At 41.7% G+C, this 18162-nt stretch overlaps 2 protein-coding genes across 4 annotated transcripts in view; one reads left to right on the top strand and one right to left on the bottom strand.

Annotated features, from left to right (window-relative positions):
* The window catches only part of LOC6638889 (carboxypeptidase N subunit 2), an 82011-nt gene that overhangs the window by 3482 nt on the left and 60367 nt on the right, over positions 1-18162 (top strand). The window contains exon 7 of one of the 3 annotated variants that reach the window (XM_002062507.4): positions 6221-6462. The exons of the other annotated variants lie outside the window; for them this stretch is intronic. The gene's annotated coding sequence lies outside the window, so the exon portion shown is untranslated. Of the gene's footprint in view, positions 1-6220; positions 6463-18162 lie in introns of those variants that run through there. 3 annotated transcript variants of the gene reach the window in all.
* Positions 7511-18162, bottom strand: part of LOC6638890 — a 103577-nt gene continuing 92925 nt past the window's right edge. Inside the window, exons 6-9 of the mRNA XM_002062508.4 lie at positions 11080-14171; positions 10608-11003; positions 9349-9576; positions 7511-7873 (exon numbers count right to left, since the gene is read on the bottom strand). Of these exons, the coding sequence (XP_002062544.3) occupies positions 7742-7873; positions 9349-9576; positions 10608-11003; positions 11080-14171 (3848 nt within the window). The 3' untranslated portion in view covers positions 7511-7741. The remainder of the gene's footprint in view (positions 7874-9348; positions 9577-10607; positions 11004-11079; positions 14172-18162) is intronic.

The raw sequence follows: 18162 nt of genomic DNA, 5'->3' as shown, positions 1-18162 counted from the left end.
CCTTTTCCCAGCAGAGAATACAATATGTAATCATATTTTCTTCCTTTTTTTTCACGCTTCTTTAAGAAAAGCGTTGAACGGGTTGCTGGAGATGTAGGGAGAGGGCCCGGTTGGTTGCCTTATGGTTGGTGGAATGAATGGGAATCTTTGCTATCAGCGGCATCTGCCTGACTAAAGCGGAAGTAAAAGGATTTGAATGGTCTTTTGCCTTAACAAAGCATCCGCAATCACCCCACATCAGAGCCTTTATCCACAAGCAACAACCAACAACCAACCCCCTTAATGTATGTAAATTCCCCCAAGTTTTAGCAAATCTTTAGGCCTAAAGTTAAGCAACGAATTCTTTTAAACTCCTTTTTATAAATAACCAAAGCGCCACGCTTTTCTCAGGGGAAAAGTCGTTTATTAAGCGGGAGTATATTATATAGTCATCTGATTGTGAGTGCGATCGGAATTAACGTAAAAATAGTTTGGTTTTATCAAGACACAATTTTTAAAGAAATTTTATTGAAGCTAAAAAAACAGCAAATTTCTTCTATGGAAGTTGTAGATATTCTGGCTCGAACCGAAACCATAAATCTCTTCTATACTCAAAATGTCACTATCATGTGCATTTTCAATTTTGTGGCAAAGTGAGGTGAAAAGTTTTTTCCTTACCCAAGTTGCAATTCCATTTCCAAGTTTTAAAGCTATCCTGTTTTTCAACCACCAAATAGTGGTGGATGCAATGGCCGTCGCATGGATAAATGGCGTCCTTTGAGTGGAAAGTGCAAAAGAAATTGATTCCCCTAACGCCTGCGAAGTAGACTGAGCTTAAGTTACTATACCCTTCAAAATGGATGTGTATATTGAAAGGATACAAAATGTTTGTAATAGATAGAAGATAACATTTTCATTTCCGATTCTCGAAAAATGTTATCCTGAAGCCGTTGAAGGGTATAGGGAAGTCGGTGCGTTTGGACATAACTAAGCCATCCTTACTCAAATACTCTTTAGTCAGCAGGATATGCTATGGCCAGCACTCAATTCGCTCTTGAGCCCTTAATTGTCTGCTCAAGCGCGCTCTTTACTCAGCGCGCTTTCCTTGCCGAGGAACGAAGAGCCTTTCGGCTTGTCACCCGCGACACGAGCCAAATGTGACACACTGAACTCGTGTTCCTCCAAGCCACCGGCATCCGATCAACGAAAGTCTCGTCAATTAGTTTCAAAAATATTTTTGAAAATGTTTCAATAATTGAAAAAAACATGAGAAATAAAAAATGGAGAAAGTTGATCTTTTATTAAGTGATCAAAAAATTTGTTTAGTTCATTTTTTTTTTTTTGACAATTCCCATACTGACTAAACCCAAAGCACTCGATATTGTTGTGCTGGTTGGGACCCTGACCTAAGGCAACGCTTAGAGCCATAGCCTGAAATTTGACTATGGCAAATTCACTTAGACGGTTTAAGTAGAAACTTTTCTTTTTACAGGCCGTGAGTGGGGGGGAGTAAGAGAGTTGGTGTTGGTGTTGCAGACAAGCGGCAGCTACTTCTGAACGCATAAAGATGCGACTCAGTGTGTGTGTGTGTGTGTGTGTGTGTGTTTGTGTGGGGCTGTGTGCGAGTGTGTATGAGTTTGGTTTTTGCGGACTCTGGTGCTGGTGGTTGGGCGAACGCGGCGTATACTTAATTCGGTTTATGCTCGAACGTGTCGCACATTATTCTCGTTTTTCACCGTCCCCCATACTGTTCCTTCACCTAATCCCCCCCATCACCCCATACCCTCTCTATCCTCTCGACGATGTGTGAAATATGCTCAATGTGTGTGCTTAGCAATTTTGATTAGAAGACAGTTGACAAGCGACAACCAACCGACCCACCGACCCGCCGACCTACCGACCGACCCAACTCAAGGCCGCAAAACAATTAAAATTGGCTTTTTCGCTCGTTCTCTTTGGTTTTGTCTTGTTTGATTTGCTCTACACGCGATATAATGAAAATTATGGAAATGAAATGGAAAAAACAAATGAAAATAAAAAGTGGAAAAGTAAAAGAAAATGTGAACTGCCTTGCCCATTGACCTCATTGAGCAGTCAGCCAGCCAGACCTAAACAAAAGGACATTGAGGGAGAGAGAAGAAATCAAGAAAATGACGTTTCCCTAAAAAAATCAAATTTGCTAAATAGAAATTTTTACTTAGACGATTCCTAACTATAACGAAATGGATTTTAAAATGCAATAGTTAAGATTCCAGATTAATAGCTTATGTAAAAGCATTAGAAACAGATTAATTTATATGTATGTCGCTTTGTCGCTAAACTGCGAAATTAGTTGAAAAATCATAAAGAATTTCTCCAGTTATTTCCAAATACCAAAAATTTGCTCCACTTAAACAAAAGACCAAAAAGATGAGAGCAAAATGGATTTACCTCAACCATGAGCCCCCACCCCACCAACGGCCATTGTCATAATCATAAGCCACTGATTCTCCTTTTTATTTTGTCGTCTTTTGAATTTTTTTGAGGCTGCCCGCTCATAATTTTTACGACCTATTTTAGTGTGAAAACTGTGTCTCGCCCCATGGCCATGACCAAACAGCCCCAGCCAAGTGGCCAACTGAAGTGGAACTTTTAATTTCAATTTTTTATTACTTCAAATCTGTTTGCCTAACCAGAGGACCGGACCAGCAGTAGCAGCTACGAATGGAGACGAACACGGAGACCGTGGAGCAGGCAACCCACCTGTTCTGGCCTGGTTGGGTTGCCTGCCACCTAGCAGCAAGTTTTGCGGGCGCAATGAAAATGTTTTTCGGTTTAGTTTTGTTCTTCTTTTTTTTTTCTGTGTGTATACCCTGCCAAAAAGAATATATTAATTTTGGCTAGAAATGTGCAAAGCATAGAAGGAAGCATATCCGATCATGAGACGAGTCCGTTCGATTAATTGAAGCTACGCTTAGGCCGTAAAAGCTGCAAGGGTATATAAATTTGGTCATATCCGGAGTAAGTTTCTTTGGTATTTCTTTCTTTCTTTCTTGTTTCGCTGCATTTCCGACTTTTTACTTCTGTTCGATACCCTTGCCACAAATTCAAGGGTATATTGGCTCGAACATAGCCCCAATTAAGGTGGCCTATGGTGTGTCTTTTCAGGATTCAGTCTTATTGCCTACTCAGAGTCCGTTCACTTCTAGACTAAGTAGGGCTTTTTCCCGATCTAACAGGGTGTGGGTGGATCCATTGACGGGGGGATCCGCAATTTGTTGGATCAATTAGAGAGCTGGGAGCAAAGGGTATTGAAACTATACTGCACAGTTAAAGTTAACCCAACACTTTGGACCTTTTTTTGCTTGCCCACATTTATTGGCTTTGGCGACAAATTTTTATTGCTCAGTTTTTGGTTATTTTTGGGCATATGGCGCGATTTTCTTGTCACCTCTCAAGTTGCCTGTGGATTTCCTAGTTTCTCCCCCACTCTCTCGCCCCTCTCTCTCCCTATCTTTTTGTCGTCGTGTTTGAGGCGTCAGGGGTCTAATCACATTGCCAGACTACGTGATGCATTTTTACAAGACATGCGGTTGGCATATATACACAGATATGTATCTCTTCATATAAGTATACGGATATATACATATATATCTATTATATATACATATGTATAAAGTTTCTGAACTTGCTGCTCGACTGACTCACGATGACTTCTGATGTGGGTAACTCTCTATCTCTCTCTTTGTGTGGATTTTGGCACGCCTTCCAAAAAAATAAAGGAGAAAAATCGGAACAATGGGTTTTGCCATCGAAGATTTATTTGTCCCCTCCTTTCTTGTGCTACCCTTTTTTATAATAGTTCTGGCTTCTCGATACTGGTCGAGAGGTTGTAGATGGGCGGGGGAAAGGTGTCATACGTTTAAGTCGCGTTTCAACATGTCAGAAATTTGTTGTTTTTCTTCAGCTGCTCCTTTTCGGTTTCATTTTTTTTTTTTGTGGATATTCTGTTTAAATACCGTAATGAAGTCTGCTTATACAATATAATGTTCGGTGTTTGTGCTACGTGCCTTGGTTATGTTATTGCACGCTGATCCGTAGCTTCCGTTTGGCTTCCGCCACAGTTCCAAACAGAGACAGAAGGAACACAAAGAAGGGTGCAGAAGTCATAGCCGTAGAAAATATACGAATGAGTCGTTGGAGGCGAAGATGGCATAGATTTCCATCCATAGTTTGTCCCCCCTTTGAGACAGATGACTACCCCCATGGGTGGGGGAGGCAGCAGCACTTTTAGCTGCTTTTTGCCTGTTGTTTTTATTTGCGTCGGCAAATCTTAAACTTGTTTTACTGCTCGTTAGTGTTAGGAGTTGGCGCTACCTAGCCTAGTCTAGGCTGAACCCGTGACACCCTATTGTTATAACACGTTCACGACCCAGTCAAGCGACCAACATAACTTTGACTTGCCGGTGACTGCTGCTTGGTTCTGCTGCTAGCTCCTGGCTGTGTGTGCTCGATGTGTTTGGTAAGCGAAGGGCTCGGAAGTTTACTAAAAAGAAAACTACTGCCAGTATATACTAGTCGAGACCTGATGCCTTGCCACTTCTCCTCTCTCATTCGCTTTCAACTCTGTGTGTGCGTGCGGCAAGGTACATGCTAAGTATAGCCACTGCTGCTGTTCCCTCTTCGTCCTCGTCTCCGTTCCCATCACCATTTCCCTCTATGGTAAATGTTTGTCCAGCATAATTGCGCTCAGCATGCAGTTTTCCTTTTGCCTTCCTTCTCTCACTTTCTTTCTCGCGCTCTTTCGTGCTCTGTATGTGTCTCTTTAGTTCGCCTTTCGTTTTTCAATTTCACTCTCATAGTTTGCCATCTTCTTCCTGTGCTGCTGCTGCTTCTTTTACTTCTCCTTTTCCTTCTAGTTCTTGTTGCTGTTGTTGTTGTTGTTGCCGCCTCTGCTTTAAAAGGATTTGGAACTTGTTTACGTGGCGTATTAGTATAATTTACAACGGAAGCCATCAAAGGGCTTTTTGATGCGCCGCAGGCGGTAAGCAAAATTATTTTCATCTTTATCGTCATCGTCTCACTCCCCAAAGTCCTCCTTCGCCTCACTTTGCTTCAGGTTTCTTTCGTTTTTTTCGGACTTGGCCCAAACCAATTTTTCCGACAACAAAATTTTGTTGCTTTTGCCCTGCCATTGCATCAGATTGAAGAGGGTTCCAAGAGAAAGGGAATTGACCGCAAGAAACCCAAACAAATGTCATTCGTTTCTATTGAAATTTGCTTTGTGTGGCATTTAAAATTGAAATGGCAATTTCCTCACAGCTAATTGAAATCTTATCCAAAAATCGGTTGACAACTCACACATAAATGACTAACTAATGCCCTCTCCTAACGGTGATGTTGTGAGTGAGATGAGTGGTGATTACTCTTTGCTATTTATCGAATTTCACCAGCCATTTATGTATGAATAGCACCTGATCGTTTCGAATACAATGCGAATTGTGCGAGAGAGTAGAGTGTGGCATTTAAGACCCATGAAGTTGATTACCCGAATGCCAATTAAATAATTTGTTATTTTGCGTAAAGACTTTTTACGAAAACTACCTTTAATGCTCGCTCGTTGGTCGGTTGTGTGTGTGTGTGTGTGTGTGTTCTCTTGTCCTGGAATTCCATATCCGTATTCGGTGAACAATTGTCAGAGCAATTTCTGTTGGTGGTCATAATAACAATTACCGTTCCGTGTTTAACCATAATAATCTGGCACTGTTTTTGTGTAATTAAACAAACAATAAACCTCTGGAAACCTCAAACACCAAGTACCCACCCAACACTAAGCCCTCATACTGCCGGCACACTGGTTTTCAAGTGCTGTTATTACTATATGTATTTCAAATGGTTTAATTAACTGACTAGCTATAAATGGACGAATACTCTCCTGCCATCCTTGATTCCACCTCCTCTTTACTTCTATATTAGTATGTTCTGCAAATATTTACAAAGTCCAAAGTGTTTTTATGGTCTAAATGAAAAGTTTCAGTCAATTGTTGTTGCTGCTGCTGCTGCTGCCACTTGGTGGGTCGATATTCGTGCGTGCTTAGCCATTTTGTTTTTCTCTAGTCCTTGGCTGAAACCCATAAATCTTGGCCAAATAAATTTACAACTAAGATCCTCGATTGCTAGCTTTAAGGCAAGCTTGTATACCCTATCTAATTTATCATTTATATTAAAATTTACCTCCTATTTTTCATTGCTGATTCCATAGATTTACAGTAGTCCTGGATTTGTAGATGACTATGCGATTATCCGTTGTGTTCACTCACCAGGTGCAACTCTATCGATCTTTATCTAAGATATTTTAATTCTTTTGTATTTTAATTTTAACCTTTTAGATTAGTTCACAACTCAAGTCTTTTAAATTCAAAATTCGTTTAAGATGCTTAATTAATTCCATTAATTCGCATCGCCTGATCTCTTATTTATTTCACCTACTTTGCCAAATCACGAACTTGTGTGCTTACATTTAATTTAATTAATTTGAATACACTTTCAATGTGTGCAGTTGGCTAGAGGCTTGCCCACCCACGTTATGGGGGAAAAGTACGCGCAAAGTTCCAGGTTCAATTCGTGGGAAAGAGGGGAAATGAACTACACGGATGCGCAACGCATTTATCTAGTTTCCTTTTAAAAATTGTTTGATGCCTCCAAAAGTATGCCACAAAATATTTATTGACAGGTATGCAATACAAATTTCATTTTCAGAATGAAGGGGCTATGCAACAGTTTTTTTTTTAAATTTTTCAGATGGATATTAATAAAAGCCAAATATGTTTAGTAACTCAGAAGCCAGCAGGACTCTCACAATGTCACAAGATAGTTCTGTTCACTTCTGTTCCTTTTGTTTGTTTGTTGTCATCCCGATTCGTCAAAGGACTCTTGAGTTACAGCCTCTGTAAACTACTTTCTATCTCATTGCTTTGAAGGATTTTGTATGATCTGATGATGTCAATTGATGTAAGCATCCTTCTGGACAGAGAACGCTCCGATAAGCCTTTTATTTAACAAGTTATTGGCAGTTTTTTTTTCTTCAAGAAACTTTGATCTTTGAATTCTCTTAAAGTAATATATAGAAGGAAAAAACAGTTAATTGGCACAATGAAACCACCGCGGGGATCGAGCCTGGTACTCTACTGTATGTAACGTGGGCGGGCAAGCCTCTAGCTACTGCGTTAACGGCTGACGCAGTATTAAAAGTAATTAAATTAAATTAAATGTAAGCACTGCACAACAAGTTCGTGCGCTTTATACTGTTATAACTTTACCATTTTCAAGCATTGATATCTGGGATAAAATCAGGTCTCTACAAACCACTTTACACATCAGCACTTTCAAGAGCACTTAGGAAGTCATATGGCTAATCTTTTAGTTTGGGTTTTCCTCACCATTAGTTATCTGGATTAGCCGCGAATTGTTCACTCTGGGTAGGATGCAGTTAAGTTAATTGACAATTTGCAGTCATTTTAATTAAATGTATTTTGTATTTATTATTGTGTTTATAGTTTTTTTTATAGATATATTTTATGTATGTAGGTATATAAAGGTAAATATGTAAACACTAACTAGCATTATGCGTCTGTGTCTGTGTCTGTGCGTGTATGTGTATAGGGTTATATATCACTTAAATTATAATTATTAAATTGCCTTTTTTGTTGAACGAAATGCAATTGGTGAATTTGCTCTTGTCTGGCCGGGTTGCTCTGGTTGGTCTCTGCTGTTCAATTATCCTTTAGCTACGCGCCAGCATTCCATTGATCATGATGTTGGCTAATGCGTTTCGACGCTTACGCCACGCCCCCATGCCCTGGGCATGATATTGCAGCTGTGTGTACCATTGTTTTGTTCGCACACCATCCTCAGCCTGTGTGAGAAGGATAAATAAGCAAAATGCAAAATCGTTAGACATATTTGATTGACTGTATATACAGCGGGACAGACGGCAGGAGGCATTCAGGCGGTCGGTTGGTTATGTGGGTGAATGGAACCACGAGATGGGCGTGGAAGGGGAACATTTTGACAGCCATCAGTTGAGAAGAGGTGTGTGTGTGTGTGTGTGTGTATGTTTGTGTGAGTGTGTGCTCAGTTGGCCGTAACTAAACGTTTCAATTTATGCGCCGCCAGCCTCTGCCTGTCGGCTTGCCTGCCCTTTCACGCAGCCATTTTGTTGCGCTCCTGTGAGCTTGTCTTTTTTCTTCATTTTTTGTGCAGATTTTTTCCTGGTTTTCTTTTCGTATTCGTATTTGCTTCGTCTTCGTTTTATGTTCCGTGTCTGTGTGTTTGTGTATGTGTGTGTGTGTGTGTTGTGTATTTCAATAAATGTCATTCATTTTGGCAGGGCCGCTCTCTACGTGCGTTACCGTTGAACGCACTTGAAAAGGTCTCTCGCCTCGTACACACACACACACACACACACACACACACCCACCCACACACACAGCAAAATTTGCATGACTAAAGACAAGATTTGAAACGGATTTAGCTGTTGCTGATGTTTCTATAGCTTTTGTCTGTTATTAAAAATCATGCTGCAAGGGATAAACTCAAAGATGCCCAACACAGGAAATTTAAAAGTTTGCCCTAAAGAAAAGGCAAGCTATAAACAGCAATAAAAGGAAAAGAAAATTTACACTAAAATTCCATAAAATTGAATAGAAAAAAACTCAATTCCTGAATCTGGTTTATAAGTATTTAAAATATATATAAAGCAAAGTGAAGCAAGTAAATCGGGACAGACTATTAGTTAGTAGTGACTTTTAATTTTTAAACGATAGTCTGTTTTGAAAATAGAATTTCGATGAAGATGAAAGATGTGTTGAGAAAACTATTCTTTGTAATTTGTTGATTTTACGAAAACATAATTCTTTTTTCTTAGTTTTTTTTTTTTTGTTGAATGTTAATTGTCTTGTTGCTGGTCTATTAACCGCATTGCCTTTTTGTGGGAGTGCCCCGATAGGTATGCTACAAAAAATATAGACAAAACGTAAGCTGCTGCTGCTCAACAAACGGCAAACGGCAGACACGGAACATGCAGCAAACGGGCAGAAGGGCCAAAACTAACGAAGCCCAAACATTGTGCAGTCAAAAGGCAAACGTTGCCGTTGCCTCGTCTCGTTGCCAATGCCGCCAATGCCGTTGCCACTGCTCTTACTAATTCAAAAGCCAAGTGAACCAAGAGCACACAACCGAAACGGAATCAGGGAAAAAATAGAAGTGAAGTAGGAGATGAGGGAATCAGTTTGAGTGTAAAACAAAAGGGACACAAACGATATACATACATATACAGGGAATAGAAGTTAGTGTTCCCGTTCTCACTCTCTCAGTGCCTACACTACTCACTTTGAATATGAATGTGTCCTTCGATGAAATTTCCTGTACTTCGAAATAATCATCCCAATCCGCTTCGCTGCACACAACACATCTGTCCAGATACAATGGCTCTCGTATCAGTGTATATCGTCCGCACTTCTCCTTAACCATTAGCAAAGAGGCCTCTCGTATGCCCGTGTGCTTTGGGAAATTTAGCTTATCCGACATGGCCTTCTCTGCCCTATAATTGGCACTTGGCTGTTGGGCGAAAAGAACAAAAAAAAAAAACGAAAACATTGCAAATGGGAATAAAAAATTGTGTAAAACGAAACTAAACCAAATTACAAGTAGAAAATAAGTGTAAACGCAGATAGATAAAGGCACAAAGCATGTCACGAAAGCCACTGCTGCAGGAAACAGCTCTCAGATATGGGCTAAAAACAAAACACAAACGAACAAGATCTTTTCATGAATTGAGCAATTGTCCCAAACAGAAAAAAAAGGAACACGTGAACAAAACCAAACAAGTGACATACGCACTGCGTTGCCCTCAATCCTAGTTGCCCATATGTCCATTTCCAAGTGTAAAATTCGTTTTTACAGAGTTCCAACATGACTAGGAATGACATACATACATACGTGCATACATATATTTGCTTGTCTAAGCACTTTTTCCCATTTTCCCACTGATTTGTTGAAATCTCTTATCGTTCGGTCGGTCTGTTAGTCTGTTGGTCGGTTGGCCGGTTGGCCGGTCGGTCAAGTGTTGCCATGGCAGCTCAAATGCCAGCCTCAATCGAACCTCCTTTCACCACTAAGGCTATTAGGTGCCAGCGCCGTTCGCTAATTGCCTTGGCTGGCTGGCTCGTTCTCATTCCCGTTCCCGTTCCCTGCCTTGGTCGGTCATAGTACTGGCCAAGGCTGGCTTGTTCTCTTCTGTTCGGGCCTGGTCTGGACTTGGTTTCTTTTTGCCTCATGTCAAACGCCAAAACGTCTCGCTTGTCGCTTGTAGCTTGTCAAACGTGACCAAACGGCGGGAGATGAATAAGAAGAAATTGATGATGCTGCGATGGCAACGTGACACGATTCTGTTGCAATTGAAAGTATGTATATGAATTTTAACTTGATTCCCGATTTCTGCTGGGTTCATTGATCTAATTTAAAAAAAAAGAAAAAACAATTGCCTACTTATTTGGGCGTATTAAGCCTTTAATATACATTTGTGCCTTTCTTTCGTGTTATGTACTCTGTAGCCAATGTTGGCCATCTTTAGTTTGATATATTCGTACCTTGCCATTGGTCACTAGGAGGGCATTGACGGGCGTAAGTTTGATGGTGCGCGCCTTCTTCCAATTGCTGTCGGTGGGCTGGGTGTATAGAAGTTTGCCCTCCATGGCAAAGCGGACCTCATCGTGATTCCATTCGAGTATGTCGATGGCCATTTTACGCAGCTTGATGTTTATCATATCAATTTCGCATGAGGCCCGTCGGTTGGGGCTGGAGGAGCTGATGCGGCGCCAAAGCTTCGTGGGTACATCCTTGGCCTCCTGATTGATGTGATTCAAATGCAATTCAATTTTCTCCTGTGCCTGTTTGAGCAGCTCACGTCCATCCAGATGCGATGGTGTGACCTTAAAGAGTCGAGCCAACAGTAAAGGATATTTGGTGACACGCTGAACGGGCACCTGCGATGAAGATGAAGATGAAATGAAATGCAAAATATTAAGAGCGAGTAAAGTTATAAGTGAATACAAAGCTTACCATCAAAAAGGAGTTGAGATTCATGCGACGTAGGACAGCATTCTCCATCTGAGACACCTTTAAAAATATGCGTAATAGTTCCTTTTCCTTTTCCAAGTTGGCCAGCAAAAGGCTGGCACCCGCCTGTCGTACGCAGTAACTCTCAAAGGCATGCAACATCTGGGTGAAGTCGAGGAAAATGCGTCCAATGTTGACAGTGAGAAGGTCATCGTCGCCCTGCTCCAAGGCAATGTCCAAAGCATCCCTCATTCTGTCGGCCAGCAAATGATTGTTCTCAAGCAGGTCTTCCGTATTAAGGAAGATTGCGGAGAGTTGCTCTTGATTTAAAAGGCCGGCGACAAGCATGGGATGGCAGAACTCCTCCAGAATAATTTGCAGATCCCTTCCGTATTTCTCTTCGGTCTCCACGATCTCAGTGATGATCTCTTTGCGCTCCACACGCTTTTTGCCACATTTGCGGCACACGAGAGGGGCAAACAATACACCGGTCTCGCTCATCTGAGTTTCCACTGGGCCATCACAGTCCTCGCATAGATGGAGTACTGCGGGAGTTGCCTGATATTTGCTGCGAGACGATTTGCTCGTTTCGGAACCGACACCCGAATCTTGACGCTCTACATCGCTGCTGCCTCCATTTGATTTGCCACATATAAAGGTATGCGGAGGCGGTGAGAGGGAATTCAGGTTAAACTGACTACCGTCTTCCAAGGGCGATGCTCTCTTGTCCAGCTCACTGAGTGTATCAGTGGCTTCCTCTTCAATAATCTTCGGATTGTTGCTATAGTCAAAACTTTCCTCGCGTGCCAAGCCGCGCTCCTTGGCATCTACCAGATAAGAGAGTATATCATATTTTGAGGCTCCCTCAAATATAGATCGAGTGCACTTCTTCTCCATCGTCGTCAGTTCGTCTTCATTTAGGGGCGGGGCTGTAAGAGGTAAGGGTGGTGGCTTCTCGTGGATCTCTTCATAGATGGGATCACCATTTTGCCGAATCGACTCATAATGATGTTCTGCTTCTTCAACTGCATGGGTGGATAGCTCAATCTCGGCCAGAGTGGCATCTACTAAGAGCTGATAAAACTTGGCCCGAGTGGCCACGTCCTCCACCTCATTGTGCTCCTTGCGCTCTTCCAACTCCTCTCCAATCACACTGGAACAACTCTGATAGCAATCGGATTCAATATTCGAATTTGCCTCGAAATCGAAGAGCTCATAATTATGGGCCGAGGCGAAGCTATTGGCGGAACTGATGCTGCCTCTCTGGGACAGACGGTCATCCTCCTCTTTGGTAGTAGCTGCTGGTACTACGGATGCTGCTAAAGTAGCTGTTGGTGACTGCCGCTCCTGGCGTATGCGCTTTAGAGAAATGCTTATCAAACGATTCATATCATCATGATCTTTGGTTCCACTCATATCGATGGCCCGGCGACTTTGCTGGAGCCTTTGCAAGGAGTTCTCGATAAGTTCGGCGACTGTGTCCTGGTCCAAACCATCGGCCACCTGTCCCATTATGGGATCCTCCAACAATTTGGACATGAAACTACGATTCAATGTGTCCTTTGGCTTCTTTACTTCATTCAGACCACAGACGTGGGGGACAAGGTTGCGTTTGACGGCTTCCACGGGATTACGTAGTATTTTCAAGAGTTCCGTTTCATGTGGCACCAACAGAGAGGATGATGTTGACGGTGATGGTGATGGTGATGGTTGTGCCGCTGAAGAAGACGCCGGCGAAGTAAGGGGCGGTGACAGTGGGGGAGGTGGTGGAGTTGGTGGTGTAGAGCTAATTGCTGGCGCCATATTAATTGCCGTTGAGCTAAAAGCTGCCCCCACTACCGGCATTCCCTTGCCAAGAGACTTCTTCTGCTCCTTGTCATAGTCAAACCGTATAAGAGTGCGACCGCGCCCACTGGAGCTGCAACTGGATGATGTAGAACTGCTCGATGTCGAGGATATACAAGAAACGGATCGCTGTAGATTGACTTCGGAGGATTTAATGGGTATAACGGCGATGGCGGCCATTTGCTGGCTATTAAGCATATTTAACTGATTCAATTGCTCCTCCTGCTTGGCGAGAGAACTAACATTGATGCACACGGACCCTCCGATTGCCGTAGAGTGGCTATTGACCACAACTGAGGATTGGTAGAGAGGTTGAGCAGCATCAGCGCTTAGATTCATTGTGGAATAGCAATCATCGCCATTAATTAAAATCGATGTCTTCTTGTCTTCCTCGTCAAGAGGCCTTGAGGCGATGTTGTTGCTGCTGTTATTGCTGTTGTTGTTGTTGTTGTTGTTGCTAGTAGCGGCCTTATGACGTAACACTACCGATTCCTCCTCCTCGCTGTGTGAGATTTTTAAGCGATGCACTTCACCATTTTGCTGATTTTTGTTAAAGGGAGCCACTCGGACCACAGTCCTAGGATGCTGTTGACGAGTTTCTGCTGCTGCTGCTGCTGAAGTCTTTACCGTTGTCGTTGTCATTGTCGTTGTCGTAGGCGGCGGCGGTGGCGGTTCTGTGGGTCGCCTTTGAAATAAATCTCTCGAGTCGTTGCGGTTGCTTTTTATGCGCAATGCCATCGTGTCCTTAAAATTTAAAATGACATTCGGTGGGCCATTGTTCCGAGTGTTGTTGTTGCTGTGGCTGTTACTGTTGGCCTGGTGGCTAGAATGATGCTGCGATGTGGATGTTGCTGTTGCTGTTGCTGTTGCTGCTGTCTTCGAGTTGGACAAATGCCGTTCGCTATGCGCCCGTCTGATGGGATTTCGCGATTGTGATTGTGTCGTTTGTTGTGCTCGCTTTTGGTTTGCCCGCGGCCTGGCATTACCGTCCTCCTTTCTTTCTCTCTCCTTCTCCTTTTCCTTTTCTTTCTCCTCCTTTTGCTTCGGTTTCTCCTTGATGTTCCTGTAGTTGTTGTTGCTGCTGCTGCTGCTGCTGCTGCTGTTGCTCTTCTTGGTCTCATCCTTGTCGTTGCGCTCGTCATCATCATCATAATCGCGATTTGTTGTTGGTGCTGCTGCTGCCGCTGCTGCTGCTGCCGTTGATGGTGCTAGTGTTGTTGCCGATGTCTCTGTGTTGGTGGTCCTTGTCTCTGCAAAAAAGAATAAAAAATGTCAGTTGCCAAGTTGCTTGGGTGTCGACACTAGCAAAATGTTGCTTTTGTAAAATAAATCTAAGACAGCAAAGTTGCTTCACCCTACTCCATATTGCTTCTCTGCCTTTTCGACCCGCCTGACTCCTACCTTATTTCAGCTTTAAGCGCGATGTCGGACCTCCAAAGCCAAGAGGGGCCATAGACGGATGTAGCCACTATTCACGGATAGTGCTGAAAGGAATTTAGCCATTTTGTGGCAATATTCTATGTATATAGTCGGTGTTATTCATTCTTGATTTCATGTTCTATTCTCTAAAAACTAGAATATTATTTCGAATTCTCTTCTCTATATTCTTAGATTCTCTGATTTGTTAAAAATGGTGCAAAATGCTTTTCAAGTCAACAAAGATTTAATTAAAGAACGTATTCAGCTCTTGATGTCTAGGAGCAGTGTCGAAGGGATTTTGGGTATTTTTTTGTCAGTCGTCGGTCTTATCAGCGATCTGAGTCCATTTCTTTCTATTCATTGAATTAGCAGTCATTGGCTTATCTATCCATTTTGGCTATTTATAGTGCCAGTTGTTTGGGCAGCACTGCAATTCATGCATGCAGATTTATGTGCGGCCACCAACGAACCAAGTAAGCAGTAGTTACGTTGGCAAAAACTCCCCTACACCTACTACTCGGGTGCTACCACACAAAAACGGCTGTGCCTGAGTACCAGTCTGAGCCCACGACGAAGACTAAGACCGAGACTGAGCATGGCCAGCATGGCCACGTTGACAGCCACTTAAAGATGTGCTCGGTGGCGATAAGGTGTTTTGTTTTGGTTTTTGGCTGCGGCTTTCCTCCCCAAACTCCATTTAGACTGTCTGTCTGTCCAACCGCCTGAACGCCCTTCTGTCTGTCTTCGTCTCTTCGTCCGTGCCTATTTGTGGGCCCTACGCCATCTTAGCGCGCTGACAATATGTACGTATCTTTATTTATGGTAAATTGGGTGATTTACGTTGCGGCCGATAAGCTTTGCTTTTCAGCAACTCTGCCCGGGAGGAAAGGCAGGCCCCCTTGTCGTATCTTGGCCGGGTATTTGAATTGTCGGCGGAGGCAGCACAAGTCCTTGGCATTTATTTAGGCAGCCGCCAAACAATTTGTGTTGGAATTAAGATAATAGATTACATTTAAATGTGGAAAAAGGGTTCGCTGACGTCACAGCACAATTTGATGACATGCTATCTCTCTCTCTCTCTCTCGCCCCCTCTTTCCATCTTTATCTACTACTGTCTTTGTCTCTTTCTCTCTCTCACACACACACAAGAGTGAGTGTGGAGAATGTCCTTGAAATGCTGGGCTCTTATCATCCTCATCATCCTCGTTGTTTGTCGTCCATTTTAATGAGTGTGAAAAGTGAGCTGTGGGTTTTTATGGCATGAGGCAGCGACAGAGTCAGAGTCACAGTGGGTCGGTGGCAGAGAGTTGGTGGCGGCCACCTTTTTGCGTTTTTGCGTTTTATGTTAATGAGTGTCATCAAAGTAGAGATTTGAGCAGTGCACTTTGACCCGATCCCCAACCATCAAACCCAACGAACACATCTTACACCTCCCTCGCATCTCTCCTATCCCCATGCCAACAAAACGTCTCAAATGGCAGCGATAAGCGAAGTGTTAAGAATAAACTTAAACCCAAACTGAAGAATCCTTTTCTCTACCTTATCCCACTTGCTGCTTCTCTTTCCTTTGGTTCGAAGAAGAGGAATAACAAATTTTTGGGCAAAGATACAATGAAATTAATTAATTGCAGCCAGCCACTTGAATTTCAATTGTCGAAAATCCTTTTTCGAACATTTCGACAATGTGCTAATCGCATTTGTGTAACTTAGTTTTCTATGCAAAATAGCGACAAATTACAACAACTACAACATCAACAGCAATAGTAAACAGCAGCATCAACCTAAATAAGGTGCGACTCATATTTATCAGTATTGTAGACCATCCTTCTTCTTCTTATAGCCAAATATATATTTACCCTATTTACCCTAACGTTTCATAGGAAAAATTAATTATTTACCAGATCTTAGCATCCAAATCTAATGAGTTCATTGTTTCTATTACTGAGTTACTTAAATATGAAACGCAACTTGGCATCTAGAACTTTTTGCTTTCACCTAATACCGTTTTTCACCTGCTTATCAGTGGGATATCCGCTCCTACTGTTCCTGCAATTTGCTTTCTTTGCTTTGCTCTCTTTTTTCTATCACCACTTAATGAGATTTTTGTTGAAGTGTTGTTGCTGTTGTTGTATTTTGTGTTATTGGTGCAGCTAGTGCAGTTGTAATTGGTTGTCGAGTTGTCTTTGAGCGCAAATATTTAATTAACGCCTTTTGTTTTGAGAGTGGAGAAGCCAAAAATATAGTGAACCGTAACGGAATACTCACGGCACTCTCCTCACAGCGCACCAAAGTGCCAAATAAAGCTGCTGTAAAAATAAACGCCAAATTTGACAAGTTGGCAATAAAATGGCAGGTGATTCTCTTTTCCTCTCAGCAATTGTCGTTGCCGTGGCAACAACTTGGCCCAAAAGGTAGACAAAAAAAGGTATAAAAAGTCTAAAAGTCAACTAGCCCAAAATGTATAGGTATATATATAGGTACGTAATAGAAATGTAATGAAACCTTAAAGCATTTCTCTCGACACAATTTGTTACAAATTGTCGAAGATAATAAATGTGCTATTAATCAAGAAATATTGCATTTAAACGTTTATTTGAGTTTCAGTTGAATGGCATTTTGGTTCCAATTTGCTTGAATCGTGTTCGGTGCCGAAACGAAAAACGACAAACTCATGGAATCAATCGAGTATCTCACATCTTTCATTCGCTTTCTTATTGAGCACACTGTGTAGTTCTATAAAACTTATTACAGCAATTCGGAAGTACATACATATTTTGTCCGTGTAACTGAAACAATTGAATAAAAACAAAAGCCAACACTGCAAAATGGATTTATAGCTGTCAGTTCTCTCAGATTTAGCCGCAAATTTGCCACAAAATGTTGTTTTTCAAACATGAAAATATATATGATTTTAATATTTTGCAATGGGAAATTAAGGAAAACAAATGCCTAGCTAGGGACTAATTGATAGATTGTAGTAAAAAAAAAAAGAAGCAAATTAAGGTAAAAATAGAAAGGAGTTAGCTTTTGTTCATGAGATGGAAAAGTAATTAAAAGAGTAACTTGCTTGGGATTAGTAAAAACATTTCTATTTTAGTTAAGGTATCAAAAGGAAAACGAAGAGATAGATACATACAAGAGATAGAGATAGAGCATACATACTTAAATGGTAATAGAGATAAAAAGAAAGAAACAGAGGAAGAGGGAAACTTGGGAACGGGCAGCAAGTCAAACTGAAATGGGTCAATAAATCCAAGCTTAATTTTATTGCTCTGCGCTTTCTTTTGCACTATTTTTGTATACATTTCTTTTTTTTTTTGTTTGTTTGTTTGTTTGTTGCAGCAAGCAAAGGAAATACATATAAATCGCAATAGTAAACAAATCAAAATAAATGAGTAACAAAAGCCAGCCCCGATTTCCCTCTTGCCCTTTTGCTCCTTCTTCCCATTGTACCTTTCGGGCCTTGCTGCTTCCCCTCTCAATGTGCTGACAAGCTGACAAACTGAGTCGAAAGTCCTGAGAGTTCTGTGAATCTTTGGCAAACTGCCGGCGAAAATACTAAGTATTCCGAATGAAAGAAGCTAACCGAAAAAAAATCGAGCTTTCTTTAGTGGTGAAGAACTGTAAATACCCTCGATTTAGTCAAAGCTGTAATAAGTCTTTGACCTTACGAATTTTAAGGAAACCTTGCCTTAAATATCACTTCAATGATCATGGTTAGTTAGATAAATCTAACAAATAGTTGCCTAACAAAAACAAGTTGCTTATGAAATTAAAGTTTAATAGTTAGTTTTATGAGCATAATAACTTTTCAATCTATCC

This window comes from Drosophila willistoni (assembly GCF_018902025.1).
Source record: "Drosophila willistoni isolate 14030-0811.24 chromosome XR unlocalized genomic scaffold, UCI_dwil_1.1 Seg144, whole genome shotgun sequence".
Taxonomy (NCBI): domain Eukaryota; kingdom Metazoa; phylum Arthropoda; class Insecta; order Diptera; family Drosophilidae; genus Drosophila; species Drosophila willistoni.
Note: the sequence above shows the minus strand (reverse complement) of the source record. Positions and strands in the feature narration are given on the sequence as shown.